Consider the following 20,350-nt stretch of genomic DNA (forward strand, 5'->3'; position numbering starts at 1 on the left):
ATAGATAGATACATCTATGAGTGCTGTAATAGCAGTAGCTGCTGATAGATAGATACATCTATGAGTGCTATAATAGCAGTAGATGCTGATAGATAGATACATCTATGAGTGCTATCATAGCAGTAGCTGCTGATAGATAGATACATCTATGAGTGCTATAATAGCAGTAGCTGCTGATAGATAGATACATCTATGAGTGCTATAATAGCAGTAGCTGCTGATAGATAGATACATCTATGAGTGCTATAATAGCAGTAGATGCTGATATATAGATACATCTATGAGTGCTATAATAGCAGTAGCTGCTGATAGATAGATACATCTATGAGTGCTATAATAGCAGTAGATGCTGATATATAGATACATCTATGAGTGCTATAATAGCAGTAGCTCCTGATATATAGATACATCTATGAGTGCTATAATAGCAGTAGATGCTGATATATAGATACATCTATGAGTGCTATAATAGCAGTAGCTCCTGATATATAGATACATCTATGAGTGCTGTAATAGCAGTAGCTGCTGATAGATAGATACATCTATGAGTGCTATAATAGCAGTAGCTGCTGATAGATAGATACATCTATGAGTTCTGTAATAGCAGTAGCTGCTGATAGATATATACATCTATGAGTGCTATCATAGCAGTAGCTGCTGATAGATAGATACAATAAACTGCCCAATATGCATGTACCGGTACCATGAAGTGATATTTCGTGGCGAGGAATTCTAGTCAAATATGTATGAATGTGATGGCAATAGCTGCTGATAGAAACATGTATGGCAACCGGACATTATTCTTAAAAGCCGAAGTTTTGGTCTACCATTGTTATATGTATCAGCAAATATTAAAAGTAAACAGAACTCAATGTGACACAGGTTTCTTTATTTTCTTTATTTGAATGGTATCAGTGCGTACATACGAAGGTTTACTCGTTTAGAAATCATAACATGATTCATCATGTATGTCCGATCAAGTATATTTAAGAAAAAAAACATTGTGCGTTGAAGAAACCATTAAAATTTGATTCTGAAAAAAAAAAAAAAAAAAAAAAACCCCTCTCCCTCCCCACTTTTTTGAAAAAAAGTGATAAACAGGATTTTTTTTTTTTAACCAGCCTTACTGATATTTCTGTAAAAGCGTCAGAAATAAACTATTTATTTCTTAAAAATATAATAACACTTGTGAAAAGAGTTGTGTAATAATATTACTTTTTTTCAACCAAACCTCAAAATGCAAACGATATGCAGTGAAGTTGTACGTCGAGAGCCCCCCACTAAAGCACCCCACCATATTATTGTTTCGGGATAATCTGAGAATCTCAACGTCCGGCGTATTTTGCAACGAAACAACCGCCACAGGAACGTATTTTCCCTTCAGAATGTGAAATCGGAGAGAAACCCTCGGAAGAACCACAATGGCGCGCGCGAGGTCGCGGTGGCGAGGCGGTTACCTGCGCGTTATTGTTTTGGCGCGCGCGTCGTCCCTCAGGGTGCTCCCTCAGGTTCCCACCGCCGGGATACCTTTTGTTCACGAAACTTTTCTCTTTGAGCCACGAGTTGGTGAAGTTTGTGGTATTCTTCGCCCGGTTCGATTTGGCTATTTCATTATTTATTATTATTATTATTGTTGTTGTTATTATTTCTGAGGTGTGTGAGGATGGCGGGAGCGATCATCGAGAACATGAGTTCGCGCAAGCTCTGCATGCTGGGCGTCGCGCTGCTGCTCGTACAAGCGCTGGCGTTCATGGTCGGCGGTCTTATCGGTGAGGCGGCGCGACCTTTCACGTCTCCTGCTTGGCGTCTTTGTGTCGCCGCCGGTCTCCATTTGCAGTATCTCTCCTCAGTTCTCATTTATTTATTTCTCCGATCTTCCCCTCCCGCATTCTACACTTCGCTCCATTCTCGTGGTTTACCTGGTTGGTGGCTCCTTTTCTTTCTTGGGTCTTTCTTCCCATTTGACATCAACACAAAAATGGAGTTTAATATATAAATGGGTATCTTGCATACTCATGTTAATTTCCGCTGGAGGGTACTTCCTTTTGATACCCATATTTGGCAACCTCACCTGATAGATAGTGATATGTATATATATACGTATATATATATATATATACAATTATCTAAAAACGTAACTTTTGTCAGATAATTGGTGCTGCTTCTTACCCACCCATTTGTTCCTTTTTGCAAATATTTGCAACGACCACCCCACCCCATCTCTTCCCTTCTCCCATCCCCATCTTCTTTTTTCTTTTTTTTTCTTCTCGCAATCCCATCTTCTTCTTTCTCCCTTCGCCCATCAGCATCTTTCTCTTCACTTCACTCATCCTCATCTTTTACCCTCCTCTCTGTCTCCCTTCCCTATATTCTTCTTCCTCCATTCTCCCATCTTCTTCTGCCTTTCAATGATCTCTATCTTCTTCCCTTCTCCAATGTTCTTCTTCTTCTTCCCTTTGACCATCCCCACCTCCTTCCCTTCTCCCACCTCTATATTCTCCCATCCCCATCTTTTTCCCTTCTTCCATTCTCATTTCCTTCCCTCCTCCCATCATCATCTTCCTCCTCCATACTCTAAACCCATTCTTCTTCTTCTTCCTCCTCATCGTCTTTCCTTCTCACATCATTTCTAACCCCTTCCTTTCAACTCCTTTCTTCCTCCCATGTCCAACTCTAATCTTTAAAAGTATTTCTTTATTTTGCACATTAGCCAAATTTTGTTTTAACAAAAACAAAAGTTAAATTACGACTGGGATTACGAACAGTAAAATGACAGTTCAGTACTTCGTGCAACCCCCACGAGCATTCAGGAGAGCACGTACACGTTGAGGAATGCTGTTCACGAGATTTGCCAAGGTTTGGACAGGAATCTCTTGCCATGCAGTGACAATAGCCTGCTGCAATTCACGCACAGAGGTAGGCTGCTGGTCCAAGTTGTCGATTAGACGCGTTAATTCTGCCCACAAGTTCTCTATCGGATTCATATCCAGGGACATGGCAGGCCACTCCATATGCTCTACACCACGGTCAGCAAGAAAGTGTTGGATCATGCGAGCACGATGAGGCCGTGCATTGTCATCTTGGAAGACAAAGTTTCCTCAAAAGGCTGCACGAGCAAATGGAAGCAATGTTTCTTCCAGAATGGCCCTGTACTTCAACTGGTTCAGGTTTCCATTCAGAACAACCAGGTCAGTTTTGCCCCCTGCATGAAAAGCAGCCCAAACGGTCACCCCACCACCTCCAGCCTGGACTCTTGGCACTATACAATCTTCGTTGTAGGCTTCATGCACTTGTCTGCGCACTCGGACATGGCCATCTTGACGATAGACCAGAAATCAAGACTCGTCACTGAAGATCACGTGATTCCAGTGTCCTGGCAGCCATTGATGGTGCTCTCTGGCCCACTGCAATCGGCGCTGGCGGTGTTGTCTTGTCAGGTGTGGCTTTCTCAGGGGACGCCTGGCACGATAGCCTGCTTGAACCAGTCGTTGGTTGACTAGCCTTCTGGATACAGGCACATTTGTCAGTTGCTGCCACTCAGCCCTAAGCCGATTAGCTGACTTGGTACGGCCATTGCGGACTAACCGGTGCAGCTGGCAATCATCCCTCCTTGTGGTTCTGCGGGGACGTCCTGGCCTCGATATTGGAGAAGGGACATCCCTCTGAGCATTTCGTTTCGGGATCTTTGACACCTGACCTTGAGTGATGCCATACTGCTGAGCAATAGCACGCTGTTTCATGCCGGAAGTTCGTAAAGCCACCACTCCATGACAAACAGCATTGTCGAGTTGACGGACCATCTCCAGAGGAAGAGGCAATAACTTTTGTAGACGTGCAGCAGTTGTTTTGCCACTAATACAGAACGCAACAACCCTTATATACCCGATTGTGAAGCCAATCGTCAAATGTACCTGTCCGTACATTTTGTCACGCCACCTGTGATATAATCCTGTTATTGACTTCTTGCTGCGACAGACAATCAGTGACATGGTTCTTTTCACAAAGAAATCACCGAAGCGTAAAAGAAACTCACCAGATTGATATACCGAGTTCAGAAAGTAAACCCAAGTCAAGAAAAAAAATAATTCCATATTAAATGCCAAGTCTGTATGAAGTTTCATTTCTCTAAAAATTCTTTAAAATTCTAAAATTTCTTAAAATTCTTTCTCTAAGTTTTTTTTTTTTCTAAGTTATTATTATTTTGAAGTCTTCATTATTATTCCTTCATTATTATTCCTTCATTCCTTCATTATTCCTTCATTATTCCTATTTTTCCTTCATTATCCCATGCCTTTTGTTTTGTCTTGAATCACTGACGTTTTCTTTCCACATTTATTATTGTTTCCCTTTTCCAACCTCCTCCAATGCAGAGTGATGTCAGAAAAATATAAGTGATTAGAAGTTCCCCCATTTCTCTTGCTGTCTCGTTTTGAAAAAAATTCTTAGTTTTCCCTTTTCCTTTGTCCCTTTTTTCCCTCTCCACTCTGATCCTTGAATTTTGTCTGTACCCCTCCTTATTATTTTTCGTTCTTTTCAATGTTCACAGCTCCAAGCCCCACGAACGCCAGTCACTACCTCGCAACAAAGTGCGTTCGAAGTCACCACACTGGCTGGCTCGAACCATGGGGTAGAAACTCGTGCAAAAAGGTGCGCGACTTTGGCGAGGCTACGGAGCAGCGCATTGAGGCCAGCCAGATTGTGTTTGCAGTCCACGTTCCTCAGCCTGGCTATGAGCTCAGCCCATGGTTCCAATACATGCTCGTGGTGCTGGATCTAAATATTCAGTACTGGGAGCAAAATAAGATCGGTAGGTGGCTTGGAGGGAAGGACCGGTGTGAAATTTCTTGGTTTGGTTTATTATTAAACAACAATTGTGTTTCGTTTTTAGAATTGCTTTTTCTGTAAAGGGGCTGGGAAATTATAAGATCTTTTTTGCATACAGATGTCCAGGCTCGTGGAAGAGCTGGGACACAACAAATTAGGACGCAACAGAAGAAACAATTATGACAATTGAACACGTTATATAAATGGATTGCCAATCACAGGTGTTCTTAGGTCAGTGCGACACACGGATTGTTGAAAGTTAAAAAAAAAATTGCATCATTGGTTAAGAGTACATCTACATAGTCATGTGATCAGGATCAAGCCTGCCCCCCAACAGCTGAGCTGTAACCCCCAAAGGGATGGACTAAATGAAATCACACCCCCAACGTTGAGACACGCCTCGATTACAAAAATCATGATTGACTCGCCATATTGGCAGCTGTGTCAGAAAGTCGGTCAATCAAAGATGTCGCCAAAATTGCTGATTCACAGAGAACTTTTTCTCGATGTTAAAGTCATAATTTTCTGCAATTTATTTTGATATTTGGTGTGTTGGTTTGCTTTAGTTAGTGGAACATTCAAACATCCATATTGTTTTTAGTCACCCCGCACACACGCGTAGCGAAGAGCAGAGTTAAGCAATTAGTTCACTTCTTGCTATCCGTCCGTCTGTGTGTTTACAGTTGTCCGTTTATGATTGAGGAACAATTTAAATTCAATATTATATCTTCAACATGAATCAGACCATGAATTGGAAAACAAACTGCAGTTTAACAGTAAAATGGCTCTGAATTTGTCCAGATCGCACATGCGCAGAGAGGAGTGAAATAATTGTTTTACTCTGTCTGCCTGTCTGGTGACCAGCCAAAATTTATAGTCATGATAAACTTCAACTTCATTCCAAACGGGAAACACTCTTTTTAAGGACGTCATAAAGGACGCAAACAACAGGCACGAATAACTAATGTAACAATATGTGTGGGGAATGTCTTGTGGCAACACGGTTAATGATATATTTCTTCATGCTGCCTTTCCTTGTTGCTGAGCAGAGGAGGGAGCAGCAGTGACACTGGATGTAAGGGTAGGATATCGAGACTCGCGTGAAGAAAACTGGACAGAATTGGTGCGTGCTGTGGAGAGACGCACCCTGCAGTGTACATTCCCATTCGCCATGGTAGGGACTGGAATATTGTAGCACATGTTGATGTTCCAGAATCACTTCCTAATGCATTATTTTGTAACAATTTCATGAAATCCTTTAATCTTCAACTGTTCAATATTTATTCAACTGAAATCCCTTTTCCGACCCTGTATTAGACGCCAGAAAATGAAGGGCGGAGATATGAATGTCAGTCGATGCCTTTCTTGGAGTTGGGTAGCCTTGGACACAAGTTCTACTTATTCAACATACGCCTCCCAGTCATCGAGAGACGCAGGCTGAATATGGGTATTGGTGCTATTGAAGATCTCAGTCTTGTGGTAAGCTTAGTTGAACACACACACACACACACACACACACACACACACACACACACACACACACACACACACACACACACACACACACACACACGTTAGTCAGTGGGGGATGCGATAAGCATTTCACACTACGATTTGTGAAAATGATGCTTTTGACTCGGCCGGATGGTTGGAGGCTGGAATCGAGCAGTTTTATTATCCTTACTATTATAATTATTGTTATGATAATTATTATTATTAATAATATTAATTTGGAATAACGTTGATATTATTATGCTCTTATCATTATTGCTGACGCACTATTTTGAATGGAAAGAATGTCCTGCGAAGATAAAACATTTGATTTCCTGCTCCTTGTTCACGTAATGTACAGATGGCAGCATGGTAATATTATTAGCATTACTATTATTATTATTATTACTAGGGCATGCCCGTACGTGGGTGCCCGTTCCTTGCCAAAAAAAAAAAAAACGCTACCCGTACGCTCTACCCCGCCCGTACGCCCGTAAACAAAAAAAACAACGCTCTTCGCTTCCGCCCTTCGCTCTGACTGAATTGGGAGAAATAATGCGCATATGAAATCGAGAAATTATTATTTTCTCCGGAAGAAATCGAATTACGAACCGTAACGTAATGGCGGTCAGCTCGTAACGCGCTCAGCTCCGCTCGTTCTCACATCGGCCACGCCTACGCAACAAAGCGTTCTGTGATTGGCTGCCGGACCGGAAGTTCGCAAATCGTCGCAGTTACGATGAATCGTTTTAATTTAATCGCAGTTTGAATTCGTTTTAAAACATAGTTTAACGGCAACATAGTTTTCCAACGTGAAATAAATGAATACGCTCTCAAATGTGCCGTCCGAGGTAGAGTCTGATCGCCACGTTCGGCACACGTGATAGCTCGCTGCTCTCTGATTGGTTGAAGCGTTTTTTGGACATAGCTCGGTAAGTACTTGTCCGATTAATTTAAAACCTTGAAAAGGCACATCCTCGGGTCCCCAGCAATATACCTGGCAAGTTTAAAGTATATCGGACCCGTGGTTGTCGAGAAACAGCGGTCACAGACAAACACACAGACACACAGACACACAGACACACAGACACACAGACACACAGACACACAGAGATTGCTGGAATTATAGATAGATTATTATTATTATTATTATGCCATCAACATTATTGTTATTACTCCCGCCAGGGAGTAACGCGTTTAGCCGTGTCCGTCTGTGTGTGTGTTCTTGCTTCGCTTGCTTCGGGCTTGCTTCGATCTCTCCACGGCATCAAAGTTTGAGTGTTTTCCCGTTCGTTTCTTTGTCAAATTTCCGCTGCGTATTTTGTTGTGTATGTGTTATTGTGTGTTTCTATTTGGTTTTGGTTTTGTAGTTGTTGCAAATTTGTGTGTAATTAGTCGTTTCTTTGTTCGCGCCTCGTGCGCCTCGTGCGGCCTGGTGTCTCGTGCGGCCTCCTCGTCTCGACTTGTGCCCCGCCCCCTATATCTCGTTTTTCTTTCACCTCTGCTCCTGCTTTCTCAAATCCACGTTCTCACTGAGAGACTTTTCCCAGATTGTTTTCATGGTTTTGTTTAAATATTTATTTAAATATGTTTAAGCCACAGCCGTGATGCTGACGCCCCCCCCCCCCCCACCCCCCAGAATTTCCATGTTTTAAACGTTTCCCAGTGTGTACCCTGGATAAGAATAGGTACGCCGTATCCCTGCGTGTCGTAAGAGGCGACTAAGAGGGTTGGCGTCAGGAAGGGCATCCGGCCATAAAAACATTGCCTCAAAAAGAGAACCATGACAATTACAACTACATGTGGGCAGGGTACAGCCCGAAGTGGAGATCGGTTTCTGAGGTTTGGGACATGGAATATAGGGACAATGACAGGGAGATCAGGAGAAGTGGTGGAAGTATTGGTCAGAAGAAGAGTGGACATATGTTGTGTGCAAGAGACGAGATTGGAGGGAAGTGGTGTGAGAATGGTGAAGGGTAGGCAGGGACAGAAATACAAGTTTGTGTGGCAAGGGTGCCTGGAGGGTGTGAATGGTGTTGGTGTCCTGTTTTCTGAGGAGTTTGTAGACAGTGTGGTGAGTGTGACTAGAGTGAGTCATAGGTTGATGATGGTGAAAATGATGATTGGAAAGCTCTTGGTGAACGTCATCTTATGCTCCGCAGGTTGGTCGAAACGATGAAGAGAAGGACAAGTTCTGGTGTGCGATAGAGAAGCTGATGGAAAACGTGAAATATGAGGAAGTTGTTGTGGTAGGAGGAGACCTAAATGGACATGTGGGAAGGAGTATGGATGGTTTTGACGGAGTTCATGGGGGTTACGGATATGGTGTGAGAAATGGAGAAGGTGAAAGGATTATGGAGTTTGCTGATGGAGCTGATTTGTTGATTTGTAATACTCAGTTCCAGAAAGAGGATAATAAGCTTGTTACATACACGTCAGGTGGGTCGACGACAACCGTTGACTACCTGATGGTGCGTAGGCGAGATAGGGGGCACCTCCGGGACACAAAGGTGATCCCGGGGGAGGAGGCTGTTTCACAGCACCACTTGGTTGTCTGCGACATAATGGTGAAAAGTGCGAGGAGAGCTCGGCGGGTGAAGTACCAACCGAGAATGAAGGTGTGAAGGTTGAAAGAGGTGACAGTAAGGGAGGCATTAAAAGAGAGGCTGAGTAGGGTCGAGGATGATGTGGTTGAGCTTGAAAGTGGTTGGATGTCAATGAAAGCTGGTCTGTTGGGAGCCGTTGGTGAGGTATGTGGATGGACAAAAGGACCACCGAGGCACTCGGAAACATGGTGGTGGGATGATGAAGTTGGAAAGAGGATTTACGAGAAGAGGAAGAAGTTCAAGGAGTGGCAGAAGGCGAAGGGTACGGGAGCAGAAACAGCAGAGCATGAAAGTTATAAGGCAGCCAGGAAGGCTGCAAAGAAAGAGGTAGCAAAGGCGCAGGAGGCATGTAGGAAAATGTTCGGAGAACGCTTGGATTCGGAAGAGGGTCAGAAAGCAGTATTCAGGATTGCAAAGCAGATAGCAAAAGAGAGGTGTGATGTGATGGGGGTGAGTTGCTTGAAGGATGAAGTGGGACAAATCGTTGTCGACCCAGATGGAATTAAAGGAAGATGGAAAAGATATATGGAAATGCTGTTGAATACAGAGAATGAATGGGATGGCAACATAGAGAGTGGCCCAGTTTTGGGACCGGCAGAGAGGATAACTGAGAAGGAAGTTGAGGAAGCGATAAAAGCAATGAAGGGTAGAAAAGCGGGAGGGCCGACGGGAGTTGTGGGAGATGTGTTGAAGGCAGCAGGAAGTTGGGGTGTGAAGAGAATGACAGAGATCTGTAATCTGGTGGTGAAAGAAGGCCGCATTCCAGTGGATTGGGAACTGAGTACCCTCGTCCCTCTATACAAGGGGAAAGGTGACCCTCTGGAGTGTGGCTCGTACCGAGCGATAAAGTTATTGGAGCATGGAATGAAGGTATTGGAAAGGGTGTTGGAGAGGAGGATAAGGAAGAAAGTGAAGATCGACGAAATGCAGTTTGGATTCATGCCAGGAAGAGGAACGACAGACGCGCTTTTCATTGTGAGGCAGTTGCAGGAGAAGTACATGGAGAAGAGGAATAAGTTGTTTCTTGGGTTTGTTGATCTGGAGAAAGCATTCAATCGGGTTCCACGCAAAGTATTGACATGGGCATTGAGGAAGTTAGGAGTGGAGGAATGGTTGAGCAGAGTAGTGATGGCAATGTACAAAAGAGCGCGCACAGCTGTAAGGACGAAGGACGGGAACAGTGGTGAGTTTGAGGTGAAGGTGGGAGTGCATCAGGGGTCGGTACTAAGTCCGCTACTATTTGTAGCTGTGATGGAGGTGCTGGCTCAGAACGTAAAGGAGGGTTTACCGTGGGAGTTGTTGTATGCAGGTGATCTGGTGTTGATTGCGGAAAGTATGGATGGACTGAAGGAAAAGATGAACACGTGGAATGAATGTATGGAGACAAAAGGTCTGAAGGTGAATATCGGAAAGACGAAGGTGATGGCAAGTGGTAAAGCATGTGGTGAGGTGGAAAGAACTGGGAAGTGGCCCTGTGCTGTGTGTAGGAAGGGTGTCGGAGTGAACTCCATTCAGTGTACAATGTGCGCTGAGTGGGTTCATCAAAAATGTAGTGGTCTGAGAGGGTCATTAACCAGTGTGGCAGCTACATTCAAATGTAAGGTGTGCACATAGGGAGCTGCAGATGGAGGAAATGTTGAGTTGGATCTTGGAGACAGCGTGAAGCTGGAAGGTGTGAAAACATTTTGCTACCTCGGAGACATGCTGAATGGAGAAGGTCGATCAGACTCGGCAACGGTTGCTCGAGTGAGATGTGCATGGAAGAAGTTTCGGGAATTGAGTGGCATGCTGATGATGAGGGGAGTGTCGTTGAAGCTGAAGGGAAAGGTGTATGCTGCATGTGTGAGAAGTGATGATTTATGGGAGCGAGACATGGGTAATGAACGTAGAGCAGCAACGAAGGTTGGAAAGGGTGGAAATGCGAATGGTTCGACGGATGTGCGGAGTATCGTTGAGAGAGAGGAAGACAAATGATGAATTGCGAAAGATGATGGGAATAGAGCCTGTGATTGATGCTGTGAAGAGGAACAGGTTGAGATGGTTTGGTCATGTGTTGAGGAAGGATGAAAGTGACTGGTTGAGAAGAGTGATGGAAATGAATGTAGAAGGAAGTAGAGGACGGGGAAGACCGAGAAAGACTTGGCTAAAGATGGTGGAAGAAGAAATGCGGGCAAGGGGGTTAACAAGGAGAGATGCAGAAAATAGGGCCAAATGGAGAAGATTGTCATGGGGACCGCAAGGCTAACCCCCACTCTAGCAGGGAAAATGGCCTTAAAATGCATGTTGTTGTTGTGTTGTTGTCTGTGTGTGTGTTCGTATGTTTGTGTGTTTGTGAACAAGATATCTAGAAAAGTTCTGAACGGATTTGGATGAAAGTTGGTGGGATGATTGCCCTTGGGATAAGGAAGAATTGATTAGTTTTTGGTGAAGCTCAGGATATTATTCCGGATCCAGGAATTTTTTGAAGGATTTTTTTTACCATTGGAAGATCGGGCTCGGCAGCGGCCACCCACGGCGGGAGTATGCGCTCTACTGAGTGGCGTTCTAGTTGCTTTTGTTGTTATTAGCAGCCACGGAAAAATGCCACGATAAGCTATATATACATGTTAACATGGCGTTTGTTTAAGGCGGAAAACCCCTATGGGGAGGAGGACAAATGAAGTCACTACAACCTCCATCATATGACCCGTAGTCTCCCTCTGGTAAGTTTGGTTGAGTAACGACCGACTAGGGCTGTCAACCGAGCCGAGACCGGGACGAAATCCCGGCGGTTTCGGCTTTCGAGACGGTCTTGGGACGGTCCCGAGATAAATTATTGACGCAATTTATCGGTAAAAAAATCCCGGTTAAAATTCCAACTTCTTGCAGATATTTTCCATAATAGAGGCATTTATTGAACCTTGCTTTCATTACTCTGCTTCTGCACAAGAATCATTTTTCGCAAGTGCAGCTGAACTGACACAAACGATGATAGATAAAGTAAACTCACTGTTCCAGGATTTTCCCCTTGTCAACAAACAATGCACTGCAAACGAATCCGAATTCCGAATCCGGATCTTCACCAACATCTAATCATGTCGTCCTTGTCACACACGCTGCATCTCCACAAAATTTCGTCCGAATCCGTCCACAACTTTTTGAGATATTGTGTTCACAAACAAACGGACAAACAGACAGGAGTGAAAACATAACCTCCATCTACCTTTGGTGGCGGAAGTAACGACATCAGGATGAAGGTCACAATGAAAATCCGCCGCATCGCGGCTTCATTTAAACCGTTGAATCCTTCCGCTGTATCACTCCGCCTCGCTCCGCTTTATGCTGCGGTCACGTGTCCGTCCTTGGAGACGAGTTACAGGATGTGGTTGCTAGGGTCTTTTGCACATTAATATCGAGGGACTCGCTCGAGGCCCCGTGAATGGAGGGACGATGTTTATTCAGATTAAAAACACGTTTATAACGGATTATTCTACACACAATGTATTAATACAAGTACAATACATTATGTAGTTTTATGAAATGAGTTTTTGATGAACGTTTATGTTTAATTGCAACGCTAAATCTATAAATTGTAAGAATCCCTCGGGGTTTGGTTTGACGGTTTGAATGTGAAAGTATTTTGGTTATCTTATCTCCACTTTAGGCCTGATAAGCTGATTACGTTTACTTTAGTCACAGAGTCAAAATAAGGAGGGGGGGGGGGGGTGATCACTACACCGCCTGCTTTATAATTTACTAGCAGAAGTACCCGGCATTGCCGGGCGGGGGAAGGGAGGGGAACGGGGGGGGGGGGGGGGGGGGAGCGAGCCCCTTGGCGATCACAACTCACAAAATGATAATGAAACTCCAACCGGGACTCGAATATGCCTGCGCAGAAACATTTTCTCCCTCTCTCTGACATTCCGAGCAAGAAATTACACGACAATACAAACTGTAATGAGATAACCCGGTCCCATCGGTGGCCGATCATCTGCATGTAGGCGGTGTATTTTATTTCATCCCGGTAAATGGAAGCTAAGTCGGAATTTAAGTACTCAACATCAGAAATGAATTTTTTTCATTGTTGTTTATATATTGTAATGAAATTCCATTATTTTTGAAGCCTTGTTTATTTTTTATTATTTTTATTTTTTTATTTTATTTTATTTTACTTTGCCGGGAACCGAGCCGAACCGAGATCCCGTTATGAAAATTGAAAATTTATCGAGACGGTTCCGAGACGGGATTTTGAATCTAGCTAACAGCACTATGACCGACTGCATCACGGTCAAACCGACAAGACTGACAGACATGAATTGGCGTATTTTTAGTATGATGGTTTGGTCTTGACTCAAATTAGCACTGGGATCAACAATGTGATATAACAAAAACCTCTTTTGGATCCGGCTCGGTCCCAGATTTGCATGAAACTCAGATAGGTTGGCTGTTTTAACACGATTTAGGCTCGTGGAAGAAAGAGCCTAATCCTAAGCCTAATCATTCCATTTATGACGACGAAACGTCTGATGCCCAACGTGGAGATCGGTTTCTGAGATTTGGGACATGGAATGTAGGGACAATGACAGGGAGATCAGGAGAAGTGGTGGAAGTATTGGTCAGAAGAAGAGTGGACATATGTTGTGTGCAGGAGACGAGATGGAAGGGAAGTGGTGTGAGAATGGTGAAGGGTAGGCAGGGACAGAAATACAAGTTTATGTGGCAAGGGTGCCCGGGAGGGCGTGAATGGTGTTGGTGTCCTGTTTTCTGAGGAGTTTGTAGATAGTGTGGTGAGTGTGACTAGAGTGAGTGAAAGGTTGATGATGGTGAAAATGATGATTGGAAAGCTCTTGGTGAACGCCATCTCGGGATATGCTCCGCAGGTTGGTCGGAGCAATGAAGAGAAGGACAAGTTCTGGTGTGCTATAGAGAAGCTGATGGAAAACGTGAAAGATGAGGACGTTGTTGTGGTAGGAGGAGACCTAAATGGACATGTGGGAAGGAGTATGGATGGTTTTGAGGGAGTTCATGGGGGTTATGGATATGGTGTGAGAAATGGAGAAGGTGAAAGGATTTTGGAGTTTGCTGATGGAGCTGATTTGTTGATTTGTAATACTCAGTTCCAGAAAGAGGATAATAAGCTTGTTACATACACGTCAGGTGGGTCGACGACAACCGTTGACTACCTCCTGGTGCGTAGGCGAGATAGGGGGCACCTCCGGGACACAAAGGTGATCCCGGGGGAGAGGCTGTTTCACAGCACCACTTGGTTGTCTGCGACATAAGGGCGAAAGGTGCGAGGAGAACTCGGCGGGTGAAGTACCAACCGAGAATGAAGGTGTGGAGGTTGAAAGAGGTCACAGTGAGGGAGGCATGAAAAGAGAGGCTGAGTAGGGTAGAGGATGATGTGGTTGAGCTTGAACGTGGTTGGATGTCAATGAAAGCTAGTCTGTTGGGAGCCGTTGGTGAGGTATGTGGATGGACAAAAGGACCACCGAGGCACTCGGAAACATGGTGGTGGGATGATGAAGTTGGAAGGAAGATTGACGAGAAGAGGAAGAAGTTCAAGGAGTGGCAGAAGGCGAAGGGTATGGGGGCAGAAAAGGCAGAGCATGAAAGTTATAAGGCAGCCAAGAAGGCTGCAAAGAAAGAGGTAGCAAAGGCACAGGAGGCATGTAGGAAAATGTTCGGAGAACGCTTGGATTCGGAAGAGGGTCAGAGAGCGGTATTCAGGATTGCAAAGCAGATAGCGAAAGAGAGGTGTGATGTGATGGGGGTGAGTTGCTTGAAGGATGAAGTGGGACAAATCGTTGTGGACCCAGATGGAATTAAAGGAAGATGGAAAAGATATATGGAAATACTGTTGCATGCAGAGAATGAATGGGATGGCAACATAGAGAGTAACCCAGTTTTAGGACTGGCAGAGAATATAACCGAGAAGGAAGTTGAGGAAGCGATAAAAGCAATGAAGAGTAAAAAAGCGGGAGGGCCGACGGGAGTTGTGGGAGATATGTTGAAGGCAGCAGGAAGTTGGGGTGTGAAGAGAATGACAGAGATCTGCAATCTGGTGGTGAAAGAAGGCCGCATTCCAGTGGATTGGGAACTGAGTACCCTCGTCCCTCTATACAAGGGGAAAGGTGACCCTTTGGATTGTGGCTCGTTTCGAGCGATAAAGTTATTGGAGCATGGAATGAAGGTATTGGAAAGGGTGTTGGAGAGGAGGATAAGGAAGAAAGTGAAGATTGACGAAATGCAGTTTGGATTTATGCCAGGAAGAGGAATGACAGACGCGCTTTTTATTGTGAGGCAGTTGCAGGAGAAGTACATGGTGAAGAAGAAGAAGTTGTTTCTTGGGTTTGTTGATCTGGAGAAAGCATTCGATAGGGGTCCACGCAGGGGTCGAATTACTCTGTGGGGAGGGCACAGCAATGTTTGCCTTTGATGACTTCAAATTTTTTGGGGCACCAAGGCATTTTCTTTTGGGTTTGGGGGGCACCAAGGCAATCTAGAATTATTCTTGTGGGCACAAAGGCAAAGTGTGTCGGTAACTTAAACAGGCAGGGAAATGTTACTGACAGAACAAGTAAATCAACTTAAACTTTTTAATAATGTATTTTTAGAATATAAACCGTTTCAGAAAACTCAACTCAACTCATTGTTGCAACTCAATAACTGCATTGTCATCATGGCCATGTAACAAAGTTTAACCTTTGTTTGACAGAACAAGTAAATCAACTTAAACTTTTTAATAATGTATTTTTAGAATTTGAATCTCAATAACAGTTTCAGATTTGATTTCTCTCAAAACTCAACTCAACTCAGTCAGAACTGCATTGTCATCATGTCCATGTAACAAAGTTTAACTTTTGTTTGACAGAGTTGAACTTTTTTCATCATCATCATCAGACATCATCTTTACTCAATACTGACTCAGTCTTGAGTCAGGTATACATGATTACAATTCAATCACCCTTGGGGGAGAGGGGTGTAGTATCAGGCCTACGTCCAAATGCACTCGTAGAATGCCACCTGGCATTGCCACCTGGCCAAAGCCGACGAAGTCAGTTTGTTGTTTTCATCATTACTTTATTCATACTTTGGTCTCTATTATTATGCTTTATTGACAAAAAGGGCACAGCAGCAACTGAAGAAAAAGGGCAATGCAACTCTCTGCCGTAGTGATCATGAAAAGTTCGGGGGCAGCACAGCAAATAGCTTGGGCACGCCGGCTTATGCCGTCGATAATTTCGACCCCTGGGTCCATGTGAAGTAGTGACATGGGCATTGAGGAAGTTAGGAGTGGAGGAAGGGTTGATCAGAGTAGTGATGGCAATGTACAAAAGAGCGCGCACAGCTGTAAGGACGAAGGACGGGAACAGTGGTGAGTTTGAGGTGAAGGTGGGAGTGCATCAGGGGTCGGTACTAAGTCCACTACTATTTGTAGCTGTGATGGAGGTGCTGGCTCAGAACGTAAAGGAGGGTTTACCATGGGAGTTGTTGTATGCAGATGATCTGGTGTTGATTGCAGAAAGTATGGATGGACTGAAGGAGAAGATGCACAAGTGGAAGGAATGTATGGAGACAAAAGGTCTGAAGGTGAATATCGGAAAAACGAAGGTGATGGCAAGTGGTAAAGCATGTGGTGAGGTGGAAATAACTGGGAAGTGGCCATGTGCTGTGTGCAGGAAGGGTGTCGGAGTGAATTCCATTCAATGTACAATGTGCGCTGAGTGGGTTCATCAAAAATGTAGTGGTTGGAGAGGGTCATTAACCAGTGTGGCAGCTACATTCAAGTGTAAGGTGTGCACAGAGGGAGCTGCAGATGGAGGAAATGTTGAGTTGGATCTTGGAGATGGCGTGAAGCTGGAAGGTGTGAAAACATTTTGTTACCTTGGAGACATGCTGAATGGAAAAGGTGGATCAGACTCGGCAACGGTTGCTCGAGTGAAATGTGCATGGAAGAAGTTTCGGGAACTGAGTGGCGTGCTGACGAGGGGGGGAGTGTCATTGAAGCTGAAGGGAAAGGTGTATGCTGCATGTGTGAGAAGTGTTATGATTTATGGGAGTGAGACATGGGTAATGAACGTAGAGCAGCAACGAAGGCTGGAAAGGGTGGAAATGCGAATGGTTCGGTGGATGTGTGGAGTATCGTTGAGAGAGAGGAAGACAAATGATGAATTGCGAAAGATGATTGGAATAGAGCCTGTGATGGATGCTGTGAAGAGGAACAGGTTGAGATGGTTTGGTCATGTGTTGAGGAAGGATGAAAGTGACTGGTTGAGAAGAGTGATGGAAATGAATGTAGAAGGAAGTAGAGGACGGGGAAGACCGAGAAAGACTTGGCTAAAGATGGTGGAAGAAGAAATGCGGGCAAGGGGGTTAACAAGGGGAGATGCAGAAAATAGGGCAAAATGGAGAAGATTGTCATGGGGACCGCAAGGCTAACCCCCACTCTTGCAGGGAAAATGGCCTTAAAATGCTTGTTGTTGTTGTTGAAGAAAGAGCTTGAATCGAGCCTATGTAAATCAATCATATGGGGACGCATGGCCTTGATCTCAGCTGCATTGGCAGGTAAAGCTGGTCATAACTGCTCACATTGCAATACAATGCTGTCCTATGCAGGAAATTTTGGTGATTAATTAGTTACTTGACAGTGCAAATTTTATTCCTTTTATCCTATAATCCATATATAAATGGAGCTGAGTTTTTCCCTCGAGCTTCAGTTTCTGCTGTCGTAGAATTATACAAATGGTACCGTTGGAACGGTTTCTGATTTACTTGGTTGGAAAGGTAATAATCGATTTACTTGGAACATACATTTTTTGTTTGATCAAAAGCTTGTTGGTTCTAAAAGTCTTTCCATTTTTGAAGAATAAGAAGAAGCACTAAAGGTTTCTTCACGCGGTTCAAACAGAAACATTTATTATTTTACCAAAGCAGGAACCCTTTGAAAGGAGAACACAAAATTCTATATGCTTTAGTAATATTTTTGAAGCAATAGAAAAAAAAAATGTATAAAAGTACACAGGAGCACCCAAACCACAAGAACCACCATCATGACAACAACAACAACAACTTCATATTATATAAGATCCTTTTTCACGTGTTTTACTTCATTTTGCATCCTCAATGACACTCACAGATATACATGCAATGCTTGTGAAGTACAACATGCCCTCTTTTGTTTAAATCCTTCAGCTGTCACGATTTTTTTTTTTTTTTTTTTTTTTTTTTTTTTTGTATACAAGATCGAGGCTCGTGAAAGAGCGAACATTAATCACACAGAAAGACAAACCGACACATAAAACATATAACATCGGGAGCGGTAGACAAGATGGGGAGAGAGGGGGAAGGACACAAACACAACATTTGAGAGCAGGGACCGAGAGACATGGAGACATCGAGAGATCTGAGAGAGGGCGAGGGCTTTGGGGGGGGGGGCATGGGAAGGGGGCGGTGGGAGAGGTATAAAACATATGGACACTGCCAGGACTTCCAGGAAAGAAGTTGGAATTTCAAACAAGGTGGATCTGGGGTGAATTAGCGGGGGTAGAAAAGATCAAGGTTTTGGATGGGGGAAGATAAGAGATGGTGGTGAACAGCTGTTTTAAAGACCTGGAGGGAGGAGTGGGATTGAAGGGAGTGAGGAAGTTTGTTCCAGAGGCGGGAGAAAAGAGGAATGAAAGAGTGAAGGTGAGCAGAGAGCCGAGATTTCGGCAGTTTAACCATCAGAGGGTTGCTGGCAGATCTTGTGCGACCTGTAGGAATATTTGGGGGACAGAGCACAGAGAGAGCTGGGGGTGCAAGGCCGGAGAGGAGTCGGTAGAAGACAGAAAGACCACCTACCTGCCTGCGGTGAGTGAGTGAAAGGCCCTCAGAGATAGCTTCATCGCGGGAGATTCCAATAATTCTGAAAGCTTTGGTTTCAACAGCGTGAAGCCGAGCTAGGTGTGAGGCAGGAGCACCGGCCCATAGGGGAGAACAGTATTCCATTGAGCTGCGGATGAAAGCCTTGTATGTGGTGAGGAGCTCAGGTGTGCCGAGGAAGGACTTCGCACGACGGAGGATGCCCAGTCGGCGACTGGCTTTGGAGGCCAGCTTAGAAATGTGGTTTTCCCAAGAAAGATCATGGCAGATAGTGAGACCCAAAATCTTGAGCGACAGAACTTCTTGGAGAGGATTGTTGAGAAAGTAGATGGGAGGGTTGTCCAGTCGATCTTTTCGGAGAGACATAGTAAGAGTGTGAGATTTGTCAGGATTGAAAGACATGTTCCACTTGTTTGACCAGTCTGTGATTTTGTCCAGGTCTTCAGAGAGTGAGGAGGCAGCAGACTGCCGATCTGAGGGAAGAGGAATGGAGCGGCAGAGAGTGGAGTCATTCACAAAGAGATAGAGAGGATTTTCGAGAGAGTCAGAGAGATCATTGATGAAGACCAGAAAAAGCACGGGGCCCAGAACACTGCCTTGGGGAACTCCAGCCTGAACAGGAAGAGGAGATGAGAGAAACCCATTCAGGGCCACACGTTGACGACGACTAGAGAGGAAGTCCGCCAGCCATGCGTGGAGATTTCCATGGATACCAAAGGAGGAGAGTTTGGTGAGCAGAGCGGGGTGCCAGACCGTGTCGAAGGCACGTGATATGTCGAGGGAGACAGCTCTAATTTCCTGTTTGGCATTGAGGACCTCCATCCATTGTTGAGACAGCAGAAGCAGCATGTCCAGAGTAGAGTGACCTGGTCTGAAACCATATTGATGATCAGAGATCAAGCCATTGGAGAAGAGGAAAGATTTCATATCCGAAGCAATGATGGATTCCATGACTTTGCTGATAATTGGGAGAAGGCTGATTGGTCTGTAGTTGCTAGGATCTGTTTTTGCACCTTTTTTGTGCAAAGCGGTGATGTTGGCTGATTTCCAAGCAGATGGCAGTTGACCTTGAGCAAAAGAGAGGGTGAAGAGAACAGAGAGAGGGTGAGATAGAGCAGCAGAGCAGGATTTTAGGATCCGTGGGCTGATGCCGTCGGGTCCAGTTGCAGAATCAGAGTCGAGGGTTGACAGAAACTTTTCCACCTTGTCAGGAGGAAAGGACACGGAGTCCAGGAGCAGCAGGGTACGACTGGGTATGGTGGGTACAGAGAGGGATGGGTTTGGGACACAAGATTTAGAGGCAAACACAGAGTTGAGGCATTCAGCTTTTTCACGTGCGGAGTCAGCTGTGGAGCCGTTTGAGGTAAGGGAGGGGATGGAGGGGGAACAAACACCAGAAACGGATTTGACCAGACGCCACCAGGATTTGGAAGAGGGAGACAGATAAGAGAGTTCGGTCTTGAGAACGGAGAGATATTGTTTCCTGGCTCTCCTGAGGGTGGACACACACTTGTTTCGGGCTTTGTGAAAGGAAATGAGATTTCCTTCCGTTGGATTTGCTTTCCAGGAGACGAAGGCAAGTTGTT

At 44.6% G+C, this 20,350-nt stretch overlaps 1 protein-coding gene across 9 annotated transcripts in view; it reads left to right on the plus strand.

Moving 5' to 3' along the window:
* The window catches only part of WLS (Wnt ligand secretion mediator), a 98,917-nt gene that overhangs the window by 41,267 nt on the left and 37,300 nt on the right, over nt 1-20,350 (plus strand). For 3 of the 9 annotated variants that reach the window (XM_078771388.1, XM_078771384.1, XM_078771390.1), the window contains 4 exons: nt 1,654-1,769; nt 4,547-4,807; nt 5,874-5,998; nt 6,142-6,303. In XM_078771388.1, coding sequence (XP_078627514.1) covers nt 1,664-1,769; nt 4,547-4,807; nt 5,874-5,998; nt 6,142-6,303 — 654 coding nt within the window. In that variant the 5' untranslated portion in view covers nt 1,654-1,663. The other 6 variants (XM_078771383.1, XM_078771386.1, XM_078771381.1 and 3 more) reach the window with 4 other exon arrangements.

Source organism: Myxine glutinosa, chromosome 2 (genome assembly GCF_964187855.1).
Source record: "Myxine glutinosa chromosome 2, kmMyxGlut1.1, whole genome shotgun sequence".
NCBI classification, from domain to species: domain Eukaryota; kingdom Metazoa; phylum Chordata; class Myxini; order Myxiniformes; family Myxinidae; genus Myxine; species Myxine glutinosa.